Here is a 27,544-nt window from a genome sequence, read left to right as displayed (position 1 = left end):
AAAGGGTACAGTAAACATTACAAAAAAAGTTTCAAAGGGATAGAGACATTGCAAATGTCATATTATGGCTATGTAGAGTGTTGTAATGGTGTGTGAATAGGTCCCGCCCCTCTGACATTCTCCTCCAATGGGTTTTGAGAAGGAGAGAGGAGAGAGTATTCGAGGAGTATCCAAGCATCCAAAGGCGCACTAGCCAAAGTATCCAAGTATGGGGGCTGGGGACCATTTGATATTCAAAAATTCCTCTACAAGGCCAATGCATCTGTTTAAAACTGTCATTGAATCAAAATAACTTTTATGTCATATATATATATATATATATATATATACAGTGGGGCAAAAAAGTATTTAGTCAGCCACCAATTGTGCAAGTTCTCCCACTTAAAAATATGAGAGAGGCCTGTAATTTTCCTCATAGGTACACTTCAACTATGACAGACAAAATGAGAAAAAAAATCCAGAAAATCACATTGTAGGATTTTTAATGAATTTATTTGCAAATTATGGTGGAAAATAAGTATTTGGTCACCTACAAGCAAGCAAGATTTCTGGCTCTCACAGACCTGTAACTTCTTCTTTAAGAGGCTCCTCTGTCCATTGACTGCCCTCCCCTCTGTAGCCTACAGAACTCATATGATATATCTGTGTGTGTGTGTGTGTGTGTGTGTTTAGCCTAATCAACATGTTGACCTTTTTATAACTTTTGTGAGCCAATCATAATATTGCGTCCCATTGCACATAGACCACCCTTCACCTCAAATTTCACAATCCTTCATGTCATCAGGAAGTACACCTACGCGTTCTCTCCTATGTCTGGCCCAAAGTCAAGATCTCGGCAGTTTACACTTCAAAATTTGGAAAAGAGATACTGAAAATGAAACCAAGGTCATGAACATCAAGGTAACCAAGGCAACCCCCTGAAAAGAAGAAGTTGCACAACAAACTGTCAACTGGTTCAAGTGAACAGTCACTCTAGTAAGTCACAGCCTGTATGACTGTATTTGCTCTCCTTTCAGCGTTGCCATAGGTAACCTCACCCCCCAGGCTCAGCGTTGTCATAGCTAACCTCAACCCCCAAGACTCAGCGTTACCATAGCTAACCTCATCCCCCACTCAGTGTTGCCATAGCTAACCTCATCCCCCAGGCTCAGCGATGCCATAGCTAACCTCATCCCCCAGGCTCAGCATTGCCATAGCTAACCTCAACCCCCAAGACTCAGCGTTACCATAGCTAACCTCATCCCCCAGACTCAGTGTTGCCATAGCTAACCTCATCCCCCAGGCTCAGCGTTGTCATAGCTAACCTCATCCCCCAGGCTCAGCGTTGCCATAGCTATCCTCATCCCCCAGGCTCAGCGTTTGCCATAGCTATCCTCATCCCCAAGGCTCAGCGTTGCCATAGCTAACCTCATCCCCCAGACTCAGCATTGCCATAGCTAACCTCATCCCCAAGGCTCAGCGTTACCATAACTAACCTCATCCCCCAGGCTCAGCGTTGCCATAGCTAACCTCATCCCCCAGGCTCAGCGTTGCCATAGCTAACCTCATCCCCCAGACTCAGCGTTGCCATAGCTAACCTCATCACCCAGACTCAGCGTTGCCATAGCTAACCTCATCACCCAGGCTCAGCGTTGCCATAGCTAACCTCATCCCCCAGGCTCAGCGTTGCCATAGCTAACCTCATCCCCCAGGCTCAGCGTTGCCATAGCTAACCTCATCCCCCAGGCTCAGCGTTGCCATAGCTAACCTCATCCCCCAGGCTCAGCGTTGCCATAGCTAACCTCATCCCCCAGGCTCAGCGTTGCCATAGCTAACCTCATCCCCCAGGCTCAGCGTTGCCATAGCTATCCTCATCCCCAAGGCTCAGCGTTGCCATAGCTAACCTCATCCCCCAGACTCAGCATTGCCATAGCTAACCTCATCCCCAAGGCTCAGCGTTACCATAACTAACCTCATCCCCCAGGCTCAGCGTTGCCATAGCTAACCTCATCCCCCAGGCTCAGCGTTGCCATAGCTAACCTCATCCCCCAGACTCAGCGTTGCCATAGCTAACCTCATCACCCAGACTCAGCGTTGCCATAGCTAACCTCATCCCCCAGGCTCAGCGTTGCCATAGCTAACCTCATCCCCCAGGCTCAGCGTTGCCATAGCTAACCTCATCCCCCAGGCTCAGCGTTGCCATAGCTAACCTCATCCCCCAGGCTCAGCGTTGCCATAGCTAACCTCATCCCCCAGGCTCAGCGTTGCCATAGCTAACCTCATCCCCCAGGCTCAGCGTTGCCATAGCTAACCTCATCCCCCAGGCTCAGCGTTGCCATAGCTAACCTCATCCCCCAGGCTCAGCGTTGCCATAGCTAACCTCATCCCCCAGGCTCAGCGTTACCATAGCTAACCTCATCCCCCAGGCTCAGCGTTACCATAGCTAACCTCATCCCCCAGGCTCAGCGTTACCATAGCTAACCTCATCCCCCAGGCTCAGCGTTGCCATAGCTAACCTCATCCCCCAGGCTCAGCGTTGCCATAGCTAATCTCATCCCCCAGGCTCAGCGTTGCCATAGCTAACCTCATCCCCCAGGCTCAGTGTTGCCATAGCTAATCTCATCCCCCAGGCTCAGCGTTGCCATAGCTAACCTCATCCCCCAGGCTCAGCGTTGCCATAGCTAACCTCATCCCCCAGTCTCAATAGAATGGAAAGCCAGTCTGCTGGTGGACTACATTATGACATCACAGCCTACCAGTAATTCATCTATGAGTATATATAGATGTGTCACGTTTTTGTCAATTAAAATACACAGCACTGCAATTGTTTTGGCCTATTAAAAGGCCTCTCTTGTATGTTCAGAACATTCCCAACTGCCTCATTATACCCCGATAAAGTCTGAAAGAATGATTCATATTTTATTTTTCATTTTTTTTCTCTGTAAGCCAGAGACCCATTTGTATTTTTTTTGTGTAATCCTATTGGACAACACAGTGTTCTTATCTTATCTCTGTTAGTTCTCAGGGGCTGGCCAGACAGAAGAAAGTGACCTTATTTCTGTGCATCGTCTACATACCTGTCATTCTCTGCCCGTTTCCACGGATACATGTCGTCTACTCCCACTGGTGTGAGTCGACGAGGTCAGTCTGACCCTATTGATTGATATGGAGCATATTATACAATGACTGTCAGGAAGCAAATCAACTGTATATTCACATATATTGACCATTACCAGACTTAGATGTGTCACAGAATCCTGTAAGACTTAGGGATGGGGTGTCAAGGGACATTTGACAACAATAAAAATGCATTCTCAGAAGTCTATAGGACTTCATCTGGTAGGAACTGAACTCATCTGGTTGGTACTGTAACTCATCTGGTAGGAACTGTAGCTCATTTGGTAGGTACTGTAACTCATCTGGTAGGAACTGTAACTCGTCTGGTAGGAACTGTAACTCATCTGGTAGGAACTGTAACTCATCTGCTAGGAACTGTAACTCATCTGCTAGGAACTGTAACTCATCTGCTAGGAACTGTAACTCGTCTGGTAGGAACTGTAACTCGTCTGGTAGGAACTGTAACTCATCTGGTAGGTACTGTAACTCATCTGGTAGGTACTGTAGCTCATTTGGTAGGAACTGTAGCTCATCTGGTAGGAACTGTAACTCATCTGGTTGGAACTGTAGCTCATTTGGTAGGAACTGTAGCTCATCTGGTAGGAACTGTAACTCATCTGGTAGGAACTGTAACTCATCTGGTAGGAACTGTAACTCATCTGGTAGGAACTGTAGCTCATCTGGTAGGAACTGTAACTCATCTGGTTGGAACTGTAGCTCAAATTGCCATTACCGATGCTGGCACTAAGACTGCACTCAACGAGCTCTATGTTACATGTGCAACCAGGTGGAAAAAAAACTCTAGACCACCTTTACTCCACACACAGAGAGGAGTACAAAGCTCTCCCTCACCCTCCATTTGGCAAATCTGACCGTAACTCTGTCCTCCTGATTCCTGCTTACAAGCAAAAACTAAAGCAGGAAGTACCGATGACTCACTCAATACGGAAGTGGTCAGATGACAATAAAGGGAAGCACAGCCGTGAGCTTCCCAGTGACACAAGCTTACCAGACGAGCAACATTACTTCTATGCGCGCTTCGAGGCAAGCAACTCTGAAGCATGCATGAGAGCACCAGCTGTTCCGGACGACTGTGTGATCACGGTCTCAGTAGCCGATGTGAGTAAGATCTTTAAACAGGTCAACAGACGGATTACCAGGACGTGTACTCCGAGCATGCGCTGACCAACTGGCAAGTGTCTTCACTTACATTTTCAACCTGTTCCTGACTGAGTCTGTAATACCAACATGTTTTAAGCAGACCACAATAGTCCATGTGCTCAAGAACACTAAGGTAACCTGCCTAAATGGCTTCCGACCCTTAGCATTCACGTCTGTAGTCATGAAGTGCTTTGAAAGGCTGGTCATAGCTCACATCAACACCATTATCCCAGAAACCCTAGACCCAATCCAATTTGCATACAGTCCCAACAGATGACGCAATCTCTATTGCAATCCACATTGCCCTTTCCCATCTTGACAAAGGGAACACCTATGTGAGAATGCTATTCATTGACTACAGCTCAGTGTTCAACACCATAGTGCCCTCAAAGCTCATCACTAAGCTAAGGACCCTGGGACTAACACCTCCCTCTGCAACTGGATCCTGGACTTCCTGATAGGCCGTCCCCAGGTGGTAAGGGTAGGTAACAACACATCTGCTACGCTGATCCTCAACACGGTGGCCACTCAGGGGTGCATGCTCAACCTCTCCCTCATCGTGATCAAGACAAAGGAGATGATCGTGGACTACAGGAAAATGAGGGCAGAGCACGCCCCCATTCTCATCGACGGGGCTGTAGTGGAGCAGGTTGAGAGCTTCATGTTCCTTGGTTTCCACATCACCAACGAACTGTCTTGGTTCAAACACACAAAGACAGTCGTGAAGAGGGCACGACAAAACCTATTCCCCCTCAGGAGACTGAAACATCGAGAGCATCCTGACTGGTTGCATCACCACCTGGTATGACAACTGCTCGGCCTCCGACGGTAAGCAGTACCGGAGCACCAAGTCTAGGTCCAAAATGCTTCTTAACAGCTTCTACCCTCAAGCCATAAGACTCCTGAACAGCTAACCAAATGGCTACCTGGACTGTTTATTTAGTAAATGTTTTAACACTTATTTTTTCTTAAAACTGCATTGTTTGGTTAAGGGCTTGCAAGTAAACGTTTCACTGTATTTTGGCGCACGTGACACATTTGGTTTGGTGGAAACTCCCTCTATCCCATGCCTCCATCAACCCGATGAGTTTAGATTTGTGGGAACAATCTGAAGTAGTGAACAAATGTAGACTTCAGGAGAAAGGAGTTTGTGTTTGAAGATTTTGGTTTCATTCTAGACTCTTTTCCTCAAAATGGAGGAGATGTGTGAACTCTCTATGGAGGGTGGTGACCAATGATGCTGTGAAGATACAGGAGCAAGGGGAGTTCCTCCCTCCAGACAGTTCCTACACCAATCTAATATGTTTTTAAATCCATGACGGGGACTTTGGTGAAAGTGTGGAGAATCGGGAAATATAGACATAACGTCAATGATTCCTCACATCCTCTCTCTCCTCTCCTTCTCAAAACCCATTGGATGAGGTCAGAGGTCCCTCCACTCAAACCTTCTCCCCCAATGGGTTTTGAGGAGGCGAGGAGAGGACACAAGGAATCAAGGAAATGCATTGAGATTCTCCCATGCATATTAGTCATATTCTGATATTGGTGATGAACAGAAGTCTGTAGCGCCACCCAGTGGTCAACATTAAATAAGTCTGTAGTGCCCCTAGTGGTCAACATTAGCAAATGAGCAGACAGTAATATGAGTTTTACCTACCTTCACAGTTAGCCATGTAATGATTTTTGATTTCTCAACTAGCCATAATTTCTTATATTCAACTGATTTATGGTGCACTCAATTATTTTTCCTGCTGTTTTTAATGTCTGTGACTGGTACCAGTCTGTCTGTCAGACAGGCCAAGCTTTTCACATATTGTCATGCCAAACAGTCTGGCCGTGAGGTCAGTGATTGAACATAACATTAATAATGGATCTATGACAGAAATGTTTGACTTGACATATTTCCATGTTTGGCTTGACAGCGAAGGAGAGAGGGAAAAAGCAAAAGCAAGAGATCATCATCTGTTGCAAAGAGTACAAGCAGATCCGGAACCAGGCTATGCTGTTGATGGTGCAATTCTGGTGGCTCCACAAACCAACATGGAGGATGATTCTGGTGTCTCTGTCGGTCGTTGTCTCTCTCTTATATATATATATATATATATATATATATGGGGTTCAAGTCCGGGCTCTGGCTGGGCCACTCAAGGACATTCAGAGACTTGTCCTGGCGTCTTTCCCCCTGATATATATATGAGAGAGAGAGACAACGACCGACAGAGACACCAGAATCGTCCTCCATGTTGGTGTGTGTGGAGCTACCAGAATTGCACCATCAACAGCATAGCCTGGTTCCAGCATAGCCTAGTTTTATATATATATATATATATATAGAGGCCGTGCCTTTGGAAAGTATTCAGACCCCTTTGATGTAATCCACATTTTGTTACGTTACAGCCTTATTCTAAAATTAATTAATATTTTTTTTACATCAATCTACACACGATAGCCCATAATGACAAAGGAAAAGGAGCTATTTAGACATTTCAGCAACAAACAAAAAAATATCACATTTACATCAGTATTCAGACCCTTTACTCAGTACTTAGTTGAAGCACCTTTGGCAGCGATTACAGCCTCAAGTCTTGGGTATGACGCTACAAGCTTGGAACACCTGTATTTGGGGAGTTTCTCCCATTCTTTTCTGCAGATTCTCAAGCTCTGTCAGGTTGGATAGGGAGCGTTGCTACACAGCAATTTTCAGGTCTCTCCAGAGATGTTCGATGGGGTTCAAGTCCGGGCTCTGGCTGGGCCACTCAAGGACATTCAGAGACTTGTCCTGTTGTCTTTCCCTCGATCCTGGCTAGTCTCCCAGTCCCTGCAGCTGAAAAACATACCCACAGCATGATGCTGCAACCATCATGCTTCACCGTAGCATGATAGTGCCAGGTTCCCTTCAGATGTGACGCTTGGCATTCAGGCCAAAGAGTTTAATCTTGGTTTTATCATTCCAGAGAATCTTGTTTCAAATGGTCTTTAGGTGCCTTTTGGAAAACTCCAAGGTGCCTTTTATTGGGGAGTGGCTTCTGTCTGTCCACTCTACCATAAAGGCCTGATTGGTGGAGTGCTGCAGAGATGGTTGTCCTTCTGGAAGGTTCTCTCATCTCCACAGGAGGAACTCAAGAGCTCTAGCAGAGTTCTTGGTCACCCTTCTCCCCCGATTGCTCAGTTTGGCCGGGCGGTCAGCTCGAGGAAGAGTCTTAGGGGTTTCAAACTTCTTCCATTTAAGAATAATGGAGGCCACTGTGTTCTTGGGGACCTTCAATGCTCCAGACATTTTTTGGTACCCTTCCCCAGATCTGTGCCTCAACACAATCCTGTCTCTGAGCTCTACGGAATTGTTTTTCAACCACATGGCTTGGTTTTTGCTCTGACATGCACTGTCAACTTGTATAGACAGGTGTGTGCCTTTCCAAATCATGCCCAATCAATTGAATTTACCACAGGTGTACTCCAATCAAGTTGTAGAAACATCTCAAGGATGATCAATGGAAACAGGATGCACCCGAGCTAAATTTCGAGTCACAAAGCAAAGGATCTGAATACTTATGTTTTTATTTTTAATTCCAACAATGTATTAAAAACCTGGTTCTCTTTTGTCATTATTAGGTAGTGTGTGTAGATTGCTGAGAATTATATATATTTAATACATTTTAGAATAAGGCTGTAACGTAACAAAATGCGGGAAGAGTCAAGGGGTCTGAATACTTTCCAAAGGCACTATACATTGGGACAGATAAAATGAGAAGAAAAAAAATCCTGAAAATCACATTGTAGGATTTTTAATGAATTTATTTGCAAATTATGGTAGAAAATAAGTATTTGGACACCTACAAACAAGCAAGATTTCTGGCTCTCACAGACCTGTAACTTCTTCTTTAAGAGGCTCCTCTGTCCTCCACTCGTTACCTGTATTAATGGCACCTGGATTTTTTCCCCCTCATTTTGTCTGTCATAGTTGAAGTGTACCTATGATGAAAATTACAGGCCTCTCATCTTTTTAAGTGGGAGAACTTCCACAATTGGTGGCCGACTAAATACTTTTTTGCCCCACTGTATGTAAAAAAAAAAAAAAAACACACTACCGGTCAAAGTTTTAGAACACCTACTCATTCAAGGGTTTCTTTATTTGTACTTTTTTCCCTACATTGTAACTATGAAATAACACATGGAATCATGTACCAAAAATAAGTGTTAAACTGATCTAAGTACATTTTATATTCTTCAAATAGCCACCCTTTGCCTTGATGACAGCTTTGCACACTCTTGGCATTCTCTCAACCAGCTTCAGCTGGAATGCTTTTCGAACAGCCTTGAAGGTGTTCCCACATATGCTGAGCACTTTTTGGCTGCTTTTGTCCGGTGGCTAAGCGTTCCAACAGGACGGAACATAGTCTGTTCATTGTCATGTCCTTTGTCCTCACTGGAACTTTCATGGCGGCGTGTCCATGTTCCGAGTCAGATTTTGTATTGTACTAGTCTCTCATACTTGTCTGTAACCATGTTCATAATGTCACTATTAGTTGAAAAACAAAACATTAAAATACATCAGATCAGAGACGATTAGATTTATTTTTAAGTAACAATACAGAATATTTGAAAATTAAGGGTCATAATAAACTTTTGATAACTCCACTTTCAAGTACAGTATGAGCCAGTTGGCAACTGAAAGACACAATAAGAATCTGGTTGCAACAGTGTAGCACCTAGAAGACGGGGTCAGAAAAATAGAACACTGTTTGTTTATGCTGAAAGTATGTAACAGACTTATTAAGTAGTCAACTGCTTTACATAAAGAGCTCCGTTTATTGAGTTACATATTTTTAGATGTTCCCTTTAAATAACGGCAGGCAATCTGGGGTGAAGTTTTCCCTAGGTACAGGTCAAGGATTAGCTTCCCCATCTCCCAATCCTAACCTTAACCATTAGTGTGGACTGGACGCTAAACTGACTAGAACAGCATCTAGGGGGTAACGTCACCCTGGTCACACCACACCAGGCAGCCTCACTTCTCCCTCAGCGCCCTGGCCGTCTCGTCGAGGGCCTCGCGTGGCTCATTGGGGGGTGGGATCTTCAGATCTGTAGGCTCCACCCCCCACACCTCCGTGGCGTAGTCGGTGATGGTGCGGTCGCTAGAGAACTTCCCAGACGCAGCGATGTTCTTGATCACCATCTTGGTCCACTCCCTCGGGTTCTAAGGGAGAAAAAACACACACACACACACACACACACACACACACTTTTGTCTGAAAAGACTTGCAGTAGTGAGTGCAAACATGTTTATGGTAGCATGTAAACCCTGTGGGAGTTGAACCTACAACTTTGGTACTGTTAACACCACTGTCTTACCTACTGTGCCACAAAGGACCACCTTGGAATGGTAATTGTGCCCAGACATACCTTTTCTGCAGGATGATCCGTATCAGGCTCTACTGTAATCTATTCAGCAGGATGATCCGTATCAGGCTCTACTGTAATCTATTCAGCAGCGTGGTCCGTATCAGGCTCTACTGTAATCTAGTCAGCAGGATGATCCGTATCAGGCTCTACTGTAATCTAGTCAGCAGGATGGTCCGTATCAGGCTCTACTGTAATCTAGTCAGCAGGATGATCCGTATCAGGCTCTACTGTAATCTAGTCAGCAGGATGATCCGTATCAGGCTCTACTGTAATCTAGTCAGCAGGATGGTCCGTATCAGGCTCTACTGTAATTATTCAGCAGGATGGTCCGTATCAGGCTCTACTGTAATCTAGTCAGTAGGATGATCCGTATCAGGCTCTACTGTAATCTAGTCAGCAGGATGATCCGTATCAGGCTCTACTGTAATCTAGTCAGCAGGATGATCCGTATCAGGCTCTACTGTAATCTAGTCAGCAGGATGATCCGTATCAGGCTCTCCTGTAATCTAGTCAGCAGCGTGGTCCGTATCAGGCTCTACTGTAATCTATTCAGCAGGATGATCCGTATCAGGCTCTACTGTAATCTATTCAGCAGGATGGTCCGTATCAGGCTCTCCTGTAATCTAGTCAGCAGCATGGTCCGTATCAGGCTCTCCTGTAATCTAGTCAGCAGGATGGTCCGTATCAGGCTCTACTGTAATCTAGTCAGCAGGATGATCCGTATCAGGCTCTACTGTAATCTAGTCAGCAGGATGGTCCGTATCAGGCTCTACTGTAATCTATTCAGCAGGATGGTCCGTATCAGGCTCTACTGTAATCTATTCAGCAGGATGATCCGTATCAGGCTCTACTGTAATCAGGCTTCACCAGCATACCACCCTGAATACCACTGCTGGCTTGCCTCTGAAGCTAAGCAGGGTTGGTCCTGGTCAGTCCCTGGATGGGAGATCAGATGCTGCTGGAAGTGGTGTTGGAGGGCCAGTAGGAGGCACTCTTTCCTCTGGTCTAAAAAAAAAATCCCAATGCCCCAGGGCAGTGATTGGGGACATTGCCCTGTGTAGGGTGCTGTCTTTCACATGGGATGTTCAAACGGTTGTGTCGACTCTCTGTGGTCACTAAAGATCCCATGGCACTTATTGTTAGAGTAGTGTCTGGCTAAATTCGGTGTCCTGGCTAAATTCCCAATCTGGCCCTCATACCATCAAGACCATCTAATCATCCCCTGCTTCTAACTGGCTCATTCATCTCCCCTGTAACTATTCCCCAGGTCGTTGCTGTAAATGAGAATGTGTTCTCAGTCAACTAACCACGCTATTAGCTAGAGGTACATGGGGGAATAATGATGATTACCTGATATAGTCATTATTACCTAGAGGTACATGAGGGATAATGATCATTACCTGATATAGTCATTAACTAGAGGTACATGAGAGATAATGATGATTACCTGATATAGTCATTAACTAGAGGTACATGGAGGATAATGATGATTACCTGATATAGTTCGTTGACTTTCTCCTGGCACTTTATGTAGTCCTCATAGTCTGCAAACACCTTGAAGCTGAAGACAGAGACAGTCAATGCCAAGACTCAGGAAGGACAGGAGGGACCACAACAGTACTGTAGCCATAGAAATACAATTACTGGAATCAACATTCCCATTCAAATCAATGTTCGATGGGTGTTGCAGTCAAATTGACTGGAGAGGCGTTCCTCGACCCTTCTGGTAATTCTATGTCTTCCATCCCAAAATGGCATCCAATTCTTTTTACAGTTGACTACTTTCGACCAGGGCCTGGTCAAAAGTAGTGCACTATATAGGGAATAGGGTGCCATAGGGCCTGGTCAAAAGTAGTGCACTATAGGGAATAGGGTGCCATAGGCCTGGTCAAAAGTAGTGCACTATATAGGGAATAGGGTGCCGTTCACAGCCACTACCTACCGGTCATGGTTGAAAAGCATATTGGTGACGTCTTTGAAGAGCTCTGGTTGTTTGGGACAGAAGAATCCACTGTTGATCTGATCAATGGCTTGCTTCAGTTCTGGAATCTTCTGGTAATACGTCATGGCATCGTAGCTTAAGAGGAGAGAACAGGCGGAGTAGCAACATTTCTCACAACAAGACATCATAGTCACATCTCTACATTACAAGGTTTACAATAGAGCAACTTCCCTTTCAACCAAAACTGGTCAACAGATTATTTCCTCAGTAAATCACACACGAGTCAAGATTCTTATTGAGTTAAGCATCGCATAACTGGCGTGGTCGATGTGGCGTGGTCGATGTGGCGTGGTCGATGTGGCGTGGTCGATGTGGCATTGCATAAAGTATGACCCTTAGATTAGTATTAGATATATTTTGGGAAAACAAACCCTACCCTCTATGTCCCCCTGTGTGTGTGTGTGTGTTACCCCTGTGCGTCCATCTCTGCCACGTCCTCCACCCTCATGCCAAAGATGAACATGTTCTCCTCTCCAGCCTCCTCGGCCATCTCTACGTTGGCTCCGTCCATGGTGCCGATGGTGAGCGCTCCGTTCAGCATGAACTTCATGTTGCCAGTGCCGGATGCCTCCGTGCCAGCTGTGGAGATCTGCTCAGACAGGTCCGTGGCTGGGATTACTGTAGGGGGACATAGATTACAACAGGGGGAAAATAGATTACAACAGGGGGGGAAATAGATTACACTAGGGCGGGAAATAGATTACAACAGGGGGGGGGGGGAATAGATTACAGTAGGGGGGAAATAGATATAGAAAAACCGATCCATCTCTAATACAGGACACAGTTTATAGTGCACTACTTCTGACCAGGGCCCGATTTACATTTACATTGCTCATGTTAGTCATTTAGCAGACTCTCTTATCCAGAGACTTACAGTAGTGAGTCATTTAGCAGAGTCTATTATCCAGAGAGACTTACATTAGTGAGTCATTTAGCAGACTCTCTTATCCATAGAGACTAACAGTAGTGAGTCATTTAGCAGACTCTTATCCAGAGAGACTAACAGGAACAATTAGGTTTAAGTTCATTGCTCAAGGGCAGAGACTTTTTTTTTTACCTAGCCGGCTTGGGGATTCAAACCAGCAACCTTTCGGTTATTGGCCCAATGTTCTTAACCGCTAGGCTACCTGGCACATTTGGGACACCTGTTTAGCGCTACCTGTATCTAATAGAGTAACTGCCAAAATAAAAGGAAACACTTGAGTAAATGAAGGACAAAGTATATTGAAAGCAGGTGCTTCCACACAGGTGTAGTTCCTGGGCGAATTAAACAATTAACATCCCATCATGCTTAGGGTCACACAAAAATGTTGGGCAGGCCATTATTTTGGCTACGCCTCTCACAGGATGACAATTCCCTCATCCACAGGGCACGAGTGGTCACAATGGTTTCATGAGCATGAAAACGATGTAAACCATAGGCCGTGGCCGTCTCAGTCACCAGATCTCAACCCAATTGAACGCTACCGGAAGATTCTGGAGCGACGCCCGAGACAGTGTTTTCCACCATCATCAACACACACACAAAAAAAAACACAGAATTATGTAATTTCTGGTGGAAGAATGTTGTTGCATCCCTCCAATAGAACGATGTCGCATCCCTCCAATAGAACGATGTCGCATCCCTCCAATAGAACGATGTCGCATCCCTCCAATAGAACGATGTCGCATCCCTCCAATAGAACGTTGTCGCATCCCTCCAATAGAACGATGTCGCATCCCTCCAATAGAACGATGTCGCATCCCTCCAATAGAACGTTGTCACATCCCTCCAATAGAACGTTGTCGCATCCCTCCAATAGAACGTTGTCGCATCCCTCCAATAGAACGTTGTCGCATCCCTCCAATAGAACGATGTCGCATCCCTCCAATAGAACGATGTCGCATCCCTCCAATAGAACGATGTCGCATCCCTCCAATAGAACGATGTCGCATCCCTCCAATAGAACGATGTCGCATCCCTCCAATAGAACGATGTCGCATCCCTCCAATAGAACGATGTCGCATCCCTCCAATAGAACGATGTCGCATCCCTCCAATAGAACGATGTCGCATCCCTCCAATAGAACGATGTCGCATCCCTCCAATAGAATGTTGTCGCATCCCTCCAGTAGAATGTTGTCGCATCCCTCCAATAGAACGATGTCACATCCCTCCAATAGAACGATGTCACATCCCTCCAATAGAATGTTGTCGCATCCCTCCAATAGAATGTTGTCGCATCCCTCCAATAGAATGTTGTCGCATCCCTCCAATAGAATGTTGTCGCATCCCTCCAATAGAATGTTGTCGCATCCCTCCAATAGAATGTTGTCGCATCCCTCCAATAGAACGATGTCACATCCCTCCAATAGAACGATGTCACATCCCTCCAATAGAATGTCGTCGCATCCCTCCAATAGAATGTCGTCGCATCCCTCCAATAGAATGTCGTCGCATCCCTCCAATAGAATGTTGTCGCATCCCTCCAATAGAGTTCCAGACATTTGTAGAATCTATGCCGAGGTGCATTGAAGCTGTTCTGACTCACGGTGACCCAAAAACCCTTTTTAATAAGACGCTTTATATGTTGACGGTTTATTTTATTTTGGCTGTTACCTGGACATCACTAATACTCCCACAAGGATAATGGTGATGCTTTTCCCCTGAAAAGGTTAAGTATTATGTTGGCAGCATCATGTTATGGGTATGCTAGTCACTGGCAGGGACTGGGGAGTTTGTCAAGATCAAAATAAATATGAAAAAAAAAAGAGCAAAGCCCATGACTTTCACTAGCAACTGTAGATAGACAGTACCTTTCTCAGCCAGAGAGACTCTGTAGTTCTCCAGATATAGACAGTACCTTTCTCAGCCAGAGAGACTCTGTAGTTCTCCAGATATAGACAGTACCTTTCTCAGCCAGAGAGACTCTGTAGTTCTCCAGATAGAGACAGTACCTTTCTCAGCCAGAGAGACTCTGTAGTTCTCCAGATAGAGACAGTACCTTTCTCAGCCAGAGAGACTCTGTAGTTCTCCAGATAGAGACAGTACCTTTCTCAGCCAGAGAGACTCTGTAGTTCTCCAGATAGAGACAGTACCTTTCCCAGCCAGAGAGACTCTGTAGTTCTCCAGATAGAGACAGTACCTTTCTCAGCCAGAGAGACTCTGTAGTTCTCCAGATAGAGACAGTACCTTTCTCAGCCAGAGAGACTCTGTAGTTCTCCAGATAGAGACAGTACCTTTCCCAGCCAGAGAGACTCTGTAGTTCTCCAGATAGAGACAGTACCTTCCTCAGCCAGAGAGACTCTGTAGTTCTCCAGATAGAGACAGTACCTTTCTCAGCCAGAGAGACTCTGTAGTTCTCCAGGTAGATGACCTTCAGCTTGCTGCCCACCACAGGATCTTTGTTGACCACCTCTCCCACAGCCGTGATCAGCTTGATGATCATCTTGGCCATGTGGTACCCCGGCGCAGCCTGTAGAGGGAGACAAAGGATCCTTCTCAAATGTCGCTTTCCTCCATTCATGGGGTTGCATCAAAAAAAAGGGTACCATTTTCACTATATTTAGTGCACTACTTTTAACCAGGGCCCCTAGGGGTCATAGTGCCTTTGAACGGGGTAGGGTAGTAGGTGCCAGGCGCACCGGTTTGTATCAAGAACTGCAACGCCACTGGGTTTGTCACTACTTTTTTTTTACCAGGGGCCCCTAGGGGTCATGATAGTGCAGTACTTTTTACCAGGGGCCCCCTAAAGTGTCAATTAATTTCACTAGGGTGTCCCCTCTCCTCACTTTCTTCTCAAAATACATCTGAAGTAGAAGAGCCACAGTTCCTCCCCTTCGAGCCTTTCCCTCCAATAGATTATGAAAACGAGGGGAGAGGGTGTAAGGAATACATGAAAGACACAGGGAGAATCTCAATTTGCATTGTCTTGATTCCTCGTGTCCCCTTTCCTCCTCCTCAAAACCCCATTGAAATGAGAAAGTCAGGAGGTCATTCTCTCTTTTCCGATATTGAGAGAAAGAGTTGAAGGTAGTTCGGTACGTACCTTGCCACCAATGATCACAGTCCGGGGAACAAAAGGTGCTTTTGGGTTCTTCCTGATGCCTTTAGAAAACAAAACAAATAAACAAAATATTTGATCAGATTGTAAACAATAAGGTGTTACTTATTATAAACGCCTAAATGAAGCCTTCATAACCCTTTATAAAAAGGCCTACGTAGAAGCTTCACAGATCATATATAACCAAGGGTCATCATAAGGCAGGGAGGCGAGGATCCCAAATGCCACCCTATTCCCCATTTGACAAAACTAGTGCACTATATACACACACACACACAACGTACGGTTGTACATGGTGACGATGTGAAGGCAGTTGAGGAGCTGGCGCTTGTACTCGTGAATCCTCTTGACGTGAACGTCAAACATGGAGGACGGGTTGATTTCCACCATGTACTCTTTCTCCAGGTACTGGGAAAACTTCTCCTTGTTATCCTGGGCACAGAAAGACATGACTTGATACACATGGCATTCTATTCCCTTGTAGTGAATGTACTCCCTCTGACCAGGGGCCCTAACACTTCTGACCGGTGGCCCTAACACTCAGTTGGAAAGGATGATCTTATGAAATAGTAACATCAGCAACAAGCCCCAACACGTGTACCTAGGAACAAAACCCAATTATATATGGTCAACTTATAGTTTACGGCGAGTTTGCATGGAATTATATATGGTCAACTTCCTGTCTGCTCCGAGTTTGTATGGAATTATATATGGTCAACTTCCTGTCTGCGCCGAGTTTGTATGGAATTATATATGGTCAACTTCCTGTCTGCGCCGAGTTAGCATGGAATTAGGAGTTCCACACTGACGTGTACTCAGTGTATTTATTCAGTTGGTTGGATCGTTTGCTTGGCTGGAACATTGTTTTTATCCATGGGAGGGGGGGAGGGGGGGGGGGGGGGGTCATTTTCTGCCAATATTACTATTGGGAAATGGCATGGCTCTTCAGAACAGTAAATAAACAGAGTAGAACTCACAAATATGCCCCATGAGCCATTGTAGGCCATGCATGTTGACTGTTGTTAATGAAGGGGTGGGGAGACTTTACCTGCTTGACTTTAGACACATCTCTAATGAAGGTATCATCGTCTACCAGCTCATTGAGCTTCTGTAACTGGCTGAGGTCCTTCACATATTCCTCCCCAATGGCCTAGAAACATGTAGACAAAGTACATGAAGGTGACACAGCAGATCAGCAAAGAAAATTGCATTCAAAAGATACAGGAATATCAAAGGAGATAAAAACGGACAATCAAAGACGCCAATCAAACCTCAGCAATGAGCTCAGCCAATCCCGGGTTACAGAGGAGGAGCCAGCGTCTAGGAGTGATGCCATTGGTCTTGTTCTGGAACTTCTCCGGTTCTAATTCGCTGAAGTCTCGGAACCTTTCAGAACAAAAAAAGAAATATATTTTAGATTCTAGAAGGACGCTACTAGAAGACGGTAGAATCATGTTCAATAAGGCTCACCGTAGTAAAACAACAATGTTCCAGACTTTCAATAAGGCTCACCGTAGCAAAAACAGTTCTTCAGAAGGTTACATTTAAAAATATATATTTTTATTTAAACTAGGCAAGTCAGTTAAGAAAAAATTCTTATTTACAAAGACGGCCTAGGAACGGTGGGTTAACTGCCTTGTTCAGGGGCAGAACGACAGAATTTAACCTTATCAGCTCATGGATTCGATCTAACCACTAGGCTACCTGCCGCCCCTACACTCTAACCACTAGTGTAACTGCTGCCCCTACACTCTAACCACCAGGCTACCTGCCGCCCCTACACTCTAACCACCAGGCTACCCGCCACCTCTACACTCTAACCACCAGGCTACCTGCCTCCCCGACACTAACCACTAGACTACCTGCCGCCCCTACACTCTAACCACCAGGCTACCTGCCTCCCCTACACTCTAACCACCAGGCTACCTGCCTCCCCTACACTCTAACCACCAGGCTACCTGCCTCCCCTACACTCTAACCACCAGGCTACCTGCCTCCCCTACACTCTAACCACTAGGCTACCTGCCTCCTCTACACTCTAACCACTAGGCTACCTGCCTCCTCTACACTCTAACCACTAGGCTACCTGCCGCCCCTACACTCTAACCACTAGGCTACCTGCCCCCCTACACTCTAACCACTAGGCTACCCGCCACCTCTACACTCTAACCACTAGGCTACCTGCCTCCTCTACACTCTAACCACTAGGCTACCTGCCTCCCCTACACTCTAACCACTAGTGTACCTGCCACCTCTACACTCTAACCACTAGGCTACCCGCCACCTCCACACTCTAACCACTAGGCTACCTGCCACCCCTACACTCTAACCACTAGGCTACCTGCCTCCCCTACACTCTAACCACTAGTGTACCTGCCACCTCTACACTCTAACCACTAGGCTACCCTGCCACCTCTACACTCTAACCACTAGGCTACCCTGCCACCTCTACACTCTAACCACTAGGCTACCCTGCCACCTCTACACTCTAACCGCTAGGCTACCTGCCGCCCCAACACTCTAACCGCTAGGCTACCTGCCGCCCCTACACTCTAACCACCAGGCTACCTGCCGCCCCTACACTCTAACCACCAGGCTACCTGCCGCCCCTACACTCTAACCACCAGGCTACCTGCCGCCCCTACACTCTAACCACCAGGCTACCTGCCTCCCCTACACTCTAACCACTAGGCTACCTGCCTCCCCTACACTCTAACCACCAGGCTACCTGCCGCTCCTGGTTTCAGACAGTTGGGAGTTTCTCTTACACAACCTAGAGAAGCCCCATCGTACACATCTGAGAGAAAGCTGTTACTATCAGGGAGAATACAGTAGAGATTAACCATCTTACACATCTGAGAGAAAGCTGTTACTAATTAGGGAGAATACAGTAGAGATGAACCATCTTACACGTCAGTCTTGATGATGTTGGAGTGTATCTCAGCGACTCCGTTGACGGCGTGAGATCCCACGATGCACAGGTGAGCCATGTTGACCCTCTTTCCCCCGTCCTCCTCGATCAGAGACATCCTGCGCATCCGATCCATGTCCTCTGGGAAGAGAGCCGAAATCTCCTGGAGCGACACCAGAAACACACTCTGTCAGCTGGTCCCAGTCTTCTCCATATCCCTCCTAAAAACCACATGATTCTGCCAATCTGAACAGTCCGGTTATTGACACAGTACAAGCAGCATGTCTATGGGTGAATTAGGGCCAAGAGGAGTAGTAGGGAGCTGATGGGGACCGGATGAGTGTCCATGAGTCTTGTAAGGGGGATACATTTCAAGTCATTCAGTATCAATGTATTCATACGCTTAGCAGGGAGCACAGCCCAGTCTATAGTGGTACATCAGAATACCACCCACTGAACCCAGTCTATAGTGGTACAACAGAATACCACCCACTGAACCCAGTCTATAGTGGTACAACAGAATACGCCCCACTGAACCCAGTCTATAGTGGTACAACAGAATACGCCCCACTGAACCCAGTCTATACAGTACGTACATCAGAATACACCCCACTGAACCCAGTCTATAGTGGTACATCAGAATACGACCCACTGAACCCAGTCTATAGTGGTACATCAGAATACGACCCACTGAACCCAGTCTATAGTGGTACATCAGAATACGACCCACTGAACCCAGTCTATAGTGGTACATCAGAATACGACCCACTGAACCCAGTCTATAGTGGTACATCAGAATACGACCCACTGAACCCAGTCTAGTGGTACAACAGAATACGACCCACTGAACCCAGTCTATACAGTACGTACATCCAGGTGGCCCTGGTTGATCCTGTAGATGATCTGGAGGTGTCTGGGCAGCAGGGTCTCCAGCAGTCCAATGGGCCAGCGCTCCAGAGCCTCGGGAAGCACCGTGTGATTGGTGTACGCAAAGGTCCGCTTGGTGATGGCCCACGCCTGATAGGAAAGAGCAATGGTTCTAATAGCGCAGTACACACCGAATAGCCTGGTCACTTTAAATCATGATTACATACTGCTTTACTCATCTCATAGGTCTATTCTGATATATTCTGGTCAACGCTACTACAACATTGCTCATCCAAATATTTATACATTTCTTAATTCCATTACTTTTAGATGTGCGTATTGTTAGATACTGCTGCACTGTTGGAGCTAGGAACACAAGCATTTAGTTAGATACTACTGCACTGTTGGAGCTGGGAACACAAGCATTTAGTTAGATACTACTGCACTGTTGGAGCTAGGAACACAAGCATTTAGTTAGATACTACTGCACTGTTGGAGCCAGGAACACAAGCATTTAGTTAGATACTGCTGCACTGTTGGAGCTGGGAACACAAGCATTTAGTTAGATACTACTGCACTGTTGGAGCTAGGAACACAAGCATTTAGTTAGATACTACTGCACTGTTGGAGCTAGGAACACAAGCATTTAGTTAGATACTACTGCACTGTTGGAGCCAGGAACACAAGCATTTAGTTAGATATTACTGCACTGTTGGAGCCAGGAACACAAGCATTTAGTTAGATACTGCTGCACTGTTGGAGCCAGGAACACAAGCATTTAGTTAGATACTACTGCACTGTTGGAGCTAGGAACACAAGCATTTAGTTAGATACTACTGCACTGTTGGAGCTAGAAACACAAGCATTTAGTTAGATACTGCTGCACTGTTGGAGCTAGGAACACAAGCATTTAGTTAGATACTACTGCACTGTTGGAGCCAGGAACACAAGCATTTAGTTAGATACTGCTACACTGTTGGAGCTGGGAACACAAGCATTTAGTTAGATATTACTGCACTGTTGGAGCTAGGAACACAAGCATTTAGTTAGATACTACTGCACTGTTGGAGCCAGGAACACAAGCATTTAGTTAGATACTACTGCACTGTTGGAGCTAGGAACACAAGCATTTAGTTAGATACTACTGCACTGTTGGAGCCAGGAACACAAGCATTTAGTTAGATACTGCTGCACTGTTGGAGCTAGGAACACAAGCATTTAGTTAGATACTACAGCACTGTTGGAGCTAGGAACACAAGCATTTAGTTAGATACTACTGCACTGTTGGAGCCAGGAACACAAGCATTTAGTTAGATACTGCTGCACTGTTGGAGCTAGGAACACAAGCATTTAGTTAGATACTACTGCACTGTTGGAGCTAGGAACACAAGCATTTAGTTAGATACTACAGCACTGTTGGAGCTGGGAACACAAGCATTTAGTTAGATACTACTGTTGGAGCTGGGAACACAAGCATTTAGTTAGATACTACTGCACTGTTGGAGCTAGGAACACAAGCATTTAGTTAGATACTACTGCACTGTTGGAGCTGGGAACACAAGCATTTAGTTAGATATTACTGCACTGTTGGAGCTGGGAACACAAGCATTTAGTTAGATATTACTGCACTGTTGGAGCTGGGAACACAAGCATTTAGTTAGATACTACTGTTGGAGCTAGGAACACAAGCATTTAGTTAGATACTACTGCACTGTTGGAGCTGGGAACACAAGCATTTAGTTAGATACTACTGCACTGTTGGAGCCAGGAACACAAGCATTTAGTTAGATACTACTGCACTGTTGGAGCCGGGAACACAAGCATTTAGTTAGATATTACTGCACTGTTGGAGCCAGGAACACAAGCATTTAGTTAGATACTACAGCACTGTTGGAGCCGGGAACACAAGCATTTAGTTAGATACTACTGTGCTGTTGGAGCCAGGAACACAAGCATTTCGTTAGATATTACTGCACTGTTGGAGCTGGGAACACAAGCATTTAGTTAGATACTACTGTGCTGTTGGAGCCAGGAACACAAGCATTTCGTTAGATATTACTGCACTGTTGGAGCTGGGAACACAAGCATTTAGTTAGATATTACTGCACTGTTGGAGCTAGGAACACAAGCATTTAGTTAGATACTACTGCACTGTTGGAGCTGGGAACACAAGCATTTAGTTAGATATTACTGTTGGAGCTGGGAACACAAGCATTTAGTTAGATACTACTGCACTGTTGGAGCTAGGAACACAAGCATTTAGTTAGATACTACTGCACTGTTGGAGCTGGGAACACAAGCATTTAGTTAGATATTACTGCACTGTTGGAGCTGGGAACACAAGCATTTAGTTAGATATTACTGCACTGTTGGAGCTGGGAACACAAGCATTTAGTTAGATACTACTGTTGGAGCTGGGAACACAAGCATTTAGTTAGATATTACTGCACTGTTGGAGCTAGGAACACAAGCATTTAGTTAGATACTACTGCACTGTTGGAGCTGGGAACACAAGCATTTAGTTAGATATTACTGCACTGTTGGAGCTGGGAACACAAGCATTTAGTTAGATATTACTGCACTGTTGGAGCTGGGAACACAAGCATTTAGTTAGATACTACTGTTGGAGCTGGGAACACAAGCATTTAGTTAGATATTACTGCACTGTTGGAGCTAGGAACACAAGCATTTAGTTAGATACTACTGCACTGTTGGAGCCAGGAACACAAGCATTTAGTTAGATACTACTGCACTGTTGGAGCTAGGAACACAAGCATTTAGTTAGATACTACTGCACTGTTGGAGCCAGGAACACAAGCATTTAGTTAGATACTGCTGCACTGTTGGAGCTAGGAACACAAGCATTTAGTTAGATACTACAGCACTGTTGGAGCTAGGAACACAAGCATTTAGTTAGATACTACTGCACTGTTGGAGCCAGGAACACAAGCATTTAGTTAGATACTGCTGCACTGTTGGAGCTAGGAACACAAGCATTTAGTTAGATACTACTGCACTGTTGGAGCTGGGAACACAAGCATTTAGTTAGATACTACTGCACTGTTGGAGCTAGGAACACAAGCATTTAGTTAGATATTACTGCACTGTTGGAGCTAGGAACACAAGCATTTAGTTAGATACTACAGCACTGTTGGAGCTGGGAACACAAGCATTTAGTTAGATACTACTGTTGGAGCTGGGAACACAAGCATTTAGTTAGATACTACTGCACTGTTGGAGCTAGGAACACAAGCATTTAGTTAGATACTACTGCACTGTTGGAGCTGGGAACACAAGCATTTAGTTAGATATTACTGCACTGTTGGAGCTGGGAACACAAGCATTTAGTTAGATATTACTGCACTGTTGGAGCTGGGAACACAAGCATTTAGTTAGATACTACTGTTGGAGCTAGGAACACAAGCATTTAGTTAGATACTACTGCACTGTTGGAGCTGGGAACACAAGCATTTAGTTAGATACTACTGCACTGTTGGAGCTAGGAACACAAGCATTTAGTTAGATACTACTGCACTGTTGGAGCTGGGAACACAAGCATTTAGTTAGATATTACTGCACTGTTGGAGCTGGGAACACAAGCATTTAGTTAGATATTACTGCACTGTTGGAGCTGGGAACACAAGCATTTAGTTAGATACTACTGTTGGAGCTAGGAACACAAGCATTTAGTTAGATACTACTGCACTGTTGGAGCTGGGAACACAAGCATTTAGTTAGATACTACTGCACTGTTGGAGCCAGGAACACAAGCATTTAGTTAGATACTACAGCACTGTTGGAGCCGGGAACACAAGCATTTAGTTAGATATTACTGCACTGTTGGAGCTGGGAACACAAGCATTTAGTTAGATACTACAGCACTGTTGGAGCCAGGAACACAAGCATTTAGTTAGATATTACTGCACTGTTGGAGCTGGGAACACAAGCATTTAGTTAGATACTACTGTGCTGTTGGAGCCAGGAACACAAGCATTTCGTTAGATATTACTGCACTGTTGGAGCTGGGAACACAAGCATTTAGTTAGATATTACTGCACTGTTGGAGCTAGGAACACAAGCATTTAGTTAGATATTACTGCACTGTTGGAGCTGGGAACACAAGCATTTAGTTAGATATTACTGCACTGTTGGAGCTGGGAACACAAGCATTTAGTTAGATATTACTGCACTGTTGGAGCTGGGAACACAAGCATTTAGTTAGATACTACTGTGCTGTTGGAGCCAGAAACACAAGCATTTAGTTAGATACTACTGCACTGTTGGAGCCGGGAACACAAGCATTTAGTTAGATATTACTGCACTGTTGGAGCCAGGAACACAAGCATTTAGTTAGATACTACAGCACTGTTGGAGCCGGGAACACAAGCATTTAGTTAGATATTACTGCACTGTTGGAGCTGGGAACACAAGCATTTAGTTAGATACTACAGCACTGTTGGAGCCAGGAACACAAGCATTTAGTTAGATACTACAGCACTGTTGGAGCCAGGAACACAAGCATTTAGTTAGATATTACTGCACTGTTGGAGCTAGGAACACAAGCATTTAGTTAGATACTACTGCACTGTTGGAGCCAGGAACACAAGCATTTAGTTAGATACTACTGCACTGTTGGAGCCAGGAACACAAGCATTTAGTTAGATACTACTGCACTGTTGGAGCCAGGAACACAAGCATTTAGTTAGATACTACTGCACTGTTGGAGCCAGGAACACAAGCATTTAGTTAGATACTACTGCACTGTTGGAGCCAGGAACACAAGCATTTAGTTAGATACTACAGCACTGTTGGAGCTGGGAACACAAGCATTTAGTTAGATACTACTGCACTGTTGGAGCTGGGAACACAAGCATTTAGTTAGATACTACTGCACTGTTGGAGCTAGGAACACAAGCATTTCTCTACACCCGCAATAACATCTGCTAAATATGTGTATGTGACCAATAAATTTTGATTTGATGGCCCCAGATCTGTTTTGTGCTCTATAGCCAACTTCTGTGGATATACCAGGCTACGACAGACGAGGCACTTGTTCTATGACATAAAGGTGCTTCAAGGTGCTGCATGGCTTTAGGGTTCAAGGTGCTGCATGGCTTTAGGGTTCAAGGTGCTGCATGGCTTTAGGGTTCAAGGTGCTGCATGGCTTTAGGGTTCAAGGTGCTGCATGGCTTTAGGGTTCAAGGTGCTGCATGGCTTTAGGGTTCAAGGTGCTGTATGGCTTTAGGGTTCAAGGTGCTGCATGGCTTTAGGGTTCAAGGTGCTGTATGGCTTTAGGGTTCAAGGTGCTGCATGGCTTTTCATTCATCTACCCAACATACCACACACACAAAGACTTATTATGCAAGTTAGATAAAGTTAGTGGTTTTATTTTCATAAAATAAATAATCAGTTTCATCCACTCCCTCTCTTAAAACGCACCGTGTCCCAGTCGAGTTTCTCAATGTCCACAAAGACCCTCATGAGCTCTGGGATGGCCATGGCAGGATGAGTGTCATTCAGCTGGATGGCCACCTGTCAACACAAAAAAAACAACAACCAACTGTATTTGTTGTTGTTGTTGTTGTTAGGATTCAGTGGAGTCGTGATAAATCAATAAGTAACCTACTTTCTCTGGGAAGCTGTCGAAGGAGACCGGGCCGGAGAAGCCCTTCTTGGAGTTCTTGAAGCGTCTGATGATGTCCTGGAGGGTAGCAGCCACCACAAAGTACTCCTGCTTCAGCCGCAGCTCCTTCCCTTCAAAGAACTACAACAGTGGAGGAATCAAGGTGTGCGTGCCAAAATGGCACCCTATACGTTATAGTGCACTACTGTTGACCAGGGCCCCATAGGGTAGTGCACTACTGTTGACCAGGGCCCCATAGGGTAGTGCACTACTTTAGACCAGGGCCTATCAGGAAACATTCACAAATACGAGGGGGAAGTCAAGAGGTGCCAAGTGAGAATTTAAAAACCACACACACACACACACACACACACACACACACACACACACACACACACACACACACACACACACACACACACACACGGTGGTTGCAACACCAGGGTTGTGGGTTCATATTGAATATGTATGCACTCAGTATTGTAAGTCGCTCTGGATAAGAGAAGACAAAATGGACTAACACCTACGTGGTCAATGTACCAATCTAGAACTTACGTTATCGTTGGGGTAGAGGACACGAGAAATATTCTCCGCCAGATTCCTGTCCAGAACAGCTTGGATGTAATCTCCAACATTGACTGAGGAGACATAGAATGACACAGAAGTGATTTAACAGGGACCTTAATGGGAGAGGACATAGAAGTGATTTAACAGGGACCTTAATGGGAGAGGACATAGAAGTGATTTAACAGGGACCTTAATGGGAGAGGACATAAGTGATTTTTATTTATTTTACCTTTATTTAACTAGGCAAGTCAGTTAAGAACAAATTCTTATTTTCAATGACGGCCTAGGAACAGTGGGTTAACCGCCTGTTCAGGGGTAGAACAACAGATTTTTACCTTGTCAGCTCGGGGATATCAACTTGCGACCTTTCGGTTACTAGTCCAACGCTCTAACCCCTAGGCTACCCTACCTTAATGGGAGAGGACATAGAAGTGATTTAACAGGGACCTTAATGGGAGAAGACTCGTAGATTTCTGTTACTCAGGAGAAGAAACGGCTTCATATTATTCACTAGACTCACCGGTTCAATGCTGTCATCATTAAGGCCTGGATTCTAACTTGAGATGTGTGCGACTTTGTTTCCTCCGCAAAGCGTACATTGGCAAAAACACGTAATTTAGTTGACAGATGTGACTAAAGTGCTTGCATCTCAAGTTAGAGTCAAAGTTAGCTCTGGTCCAGGGTGTTATTACAGCTCGCTAACACAGCCTTCTTCAAGCAAGCCACACTAACACCATGGACCAGAGCTAGCTCTGAGTAGGCAGGGTTACAAAAAAGTAATGTCATCCTCCTGGCCACTGTCATGACGTGGCCCTTTCTGCGTATATAGTGTGGCATCCCCTTCTCTCTCTCCCCCTCCCTCCTACACCCAGGTTCTGTTATCTCAGGTCGTAAATTCCTGGAGGAGACTCTCCTCAGGGCCATGCAGTATAGAGAGAGAGCGTTTCACAGTAGAACTTCTACATCACAGAACTTGAGAACTGAACAATATCCATGTTTTGGAGAATGTGTAAACGGTCGGTGGAGAAGCTAGCTACGACCCGGTCCGTTTAGTTTGTTTGCGAAAGACAATACAGCCACATTACCATATCTCTGTTTATACAGGAGCCTCCATTATGAGGTATGCGTCTAATTATTGCATAAAACGAATGAGTAAAGATGAAACTGTGAAATTATATAAATGTGATTTTAAACCGTTAATGTGAGAAAATTGTAACTAAGTCATTGGCCCGCCCCCATAAACACAGACATGATCTGACATCCTTGGACAGCCCTTTTCTACTGTTCCGAATAAAAACCCCACCTGAGGAAATCCTCGAGACCATGAGTACCTCAATCACCGAGGGGGCGAAGGTTTGAGTAGAGACCACAAAAACCTCAGTATAAGCTAAGGTTGTAATGGTTGTCGAATTCCTAACCAAATCACGTGGAGCATTGGCTACACGGGTGGAAATGGTTAAACTCTGAGACTGTCGACCAGACAGAATAAGAGCAAATCTTAGATACTACTTACTAGTCTGCAGCTAGAAATTGTCAACCTGAAATGCGAGGACCGACAAAACATCTATCTATAAGAACATTTCTGAATGGTACTCCGAAGTATCCATTCTAACAACGAGAGAAGATCAGATGAACTTTCCAACAGAAAGACAGACGATTCCAACAGAGATCACGACGACACACTGAGCGTAAATATATGTATTGATTGCAATTATTTCCGAATGAGTGAGCGTTCATGTGCAAAGGATTAGCATTTCAATTAATATAATAATTAACTGTGTAGTGACTCTTGTAATTCCTGCCCTTTTCAGTCCACACCCCCTTTTCAGTCCACACCCCCTTTTCCGTCCACACCCCCTTTTCCGTCCACACCCC

The 27,544-nt window shown here is 45.2% G+C and overlaps 1 protein-coding gene across 2 annotated transcripts in view; it reads right to left on the bottom strand.

Moving 5' to 3' along the window:
* Window positions 1-8,810: 8,810 nt before the first annotated feature.
* The window catches only part of LOC139384166 (glycogen phosphorylase, liver form-like), a 29,537-nt gene continuing 10,803 nt past the window's right edge, over window positions 8,811-27,544 (bottom strand). Inside the window, exons 7-20 of one of the 2 annotated variants that reach the window (XM_071128866.1) lie at window positions 25,658-25,740; window positions 25,106-25,243; window positions 24,919-25,011; window positions 19,483-19,629; window positions 18,612-18,775; window positions 16,973-17,087; window positions 16,750-16,851; window positions 15,986-16,133; window positions 15,687-15,745; window positions 14,972-15,113; window positions 12,070-12,277; window positions 11,600-11,734; window positions 11,152-11,218; window positions 8,811-9,451 (exon numbers count right to left, since the gene is read on the bottom strand). In XM_071128866.1, coding sequence (XP_070984967.1) covers window positions 9,263-9,451; window positions 11,152-11,218; window positions 11,600-11,734; window positions 12,070-12,277; window positions 14,972-15,113; window positions 15,687-15,745; window positions 15,986-16,133; window positions 16,750-16,851; window positions 16,973-17,087; window positions 18,612-18,775; window positions 19,483-19,629; window positions 24,919-25,011; window positions 25,106-25,243; window positions 25,658-25,740 — 1,790 coding nt within the window. In that variant the 3' untranslated portion in view covers window positions 8,811-9,262. Of the gene's footprint in view, window positions 9,452-10,970; window positions 11,008-11,104; window positions 11,219-11,599; window positions 11,735-12,069; window positions 12,278-14,971; window positions 15,114-15,686; window positions 15,746-15,985; window positions 16,134-16,749; window positions 16,852-16,972; window positions 17,088-18,611; window positions 18,776-19,482; window positions 19,630-24,918; window positions 25,012-25,105; window positions 25,244-25,657; window positions 25,741-27,544 lie in introns of those variants that run through there. The other variant, XM_071128867.1, reaches the window with a different exon arrangement.

This window comes from Oncorhynchus clarkii, chromosome 25 (assembly GCF_045791955.1).
Source record: "Oncorhynchus clarkii lewisi isolate Uvic-CL-2024 chromosome 25, UVic_Ocla_1.0, whole genome shotgun sequence".
Taxonomy (NCBI): domain Eukaryota; kingdom Metazoa; phylum Chordata; class Actinopteri; order Salmoniformes; family Salmonidae; genus Oncorhynchus; species Oncorhynchus clarkii.
This window is presented reverse-complemented; position numbering and strand designations above follow the sequence as displayed.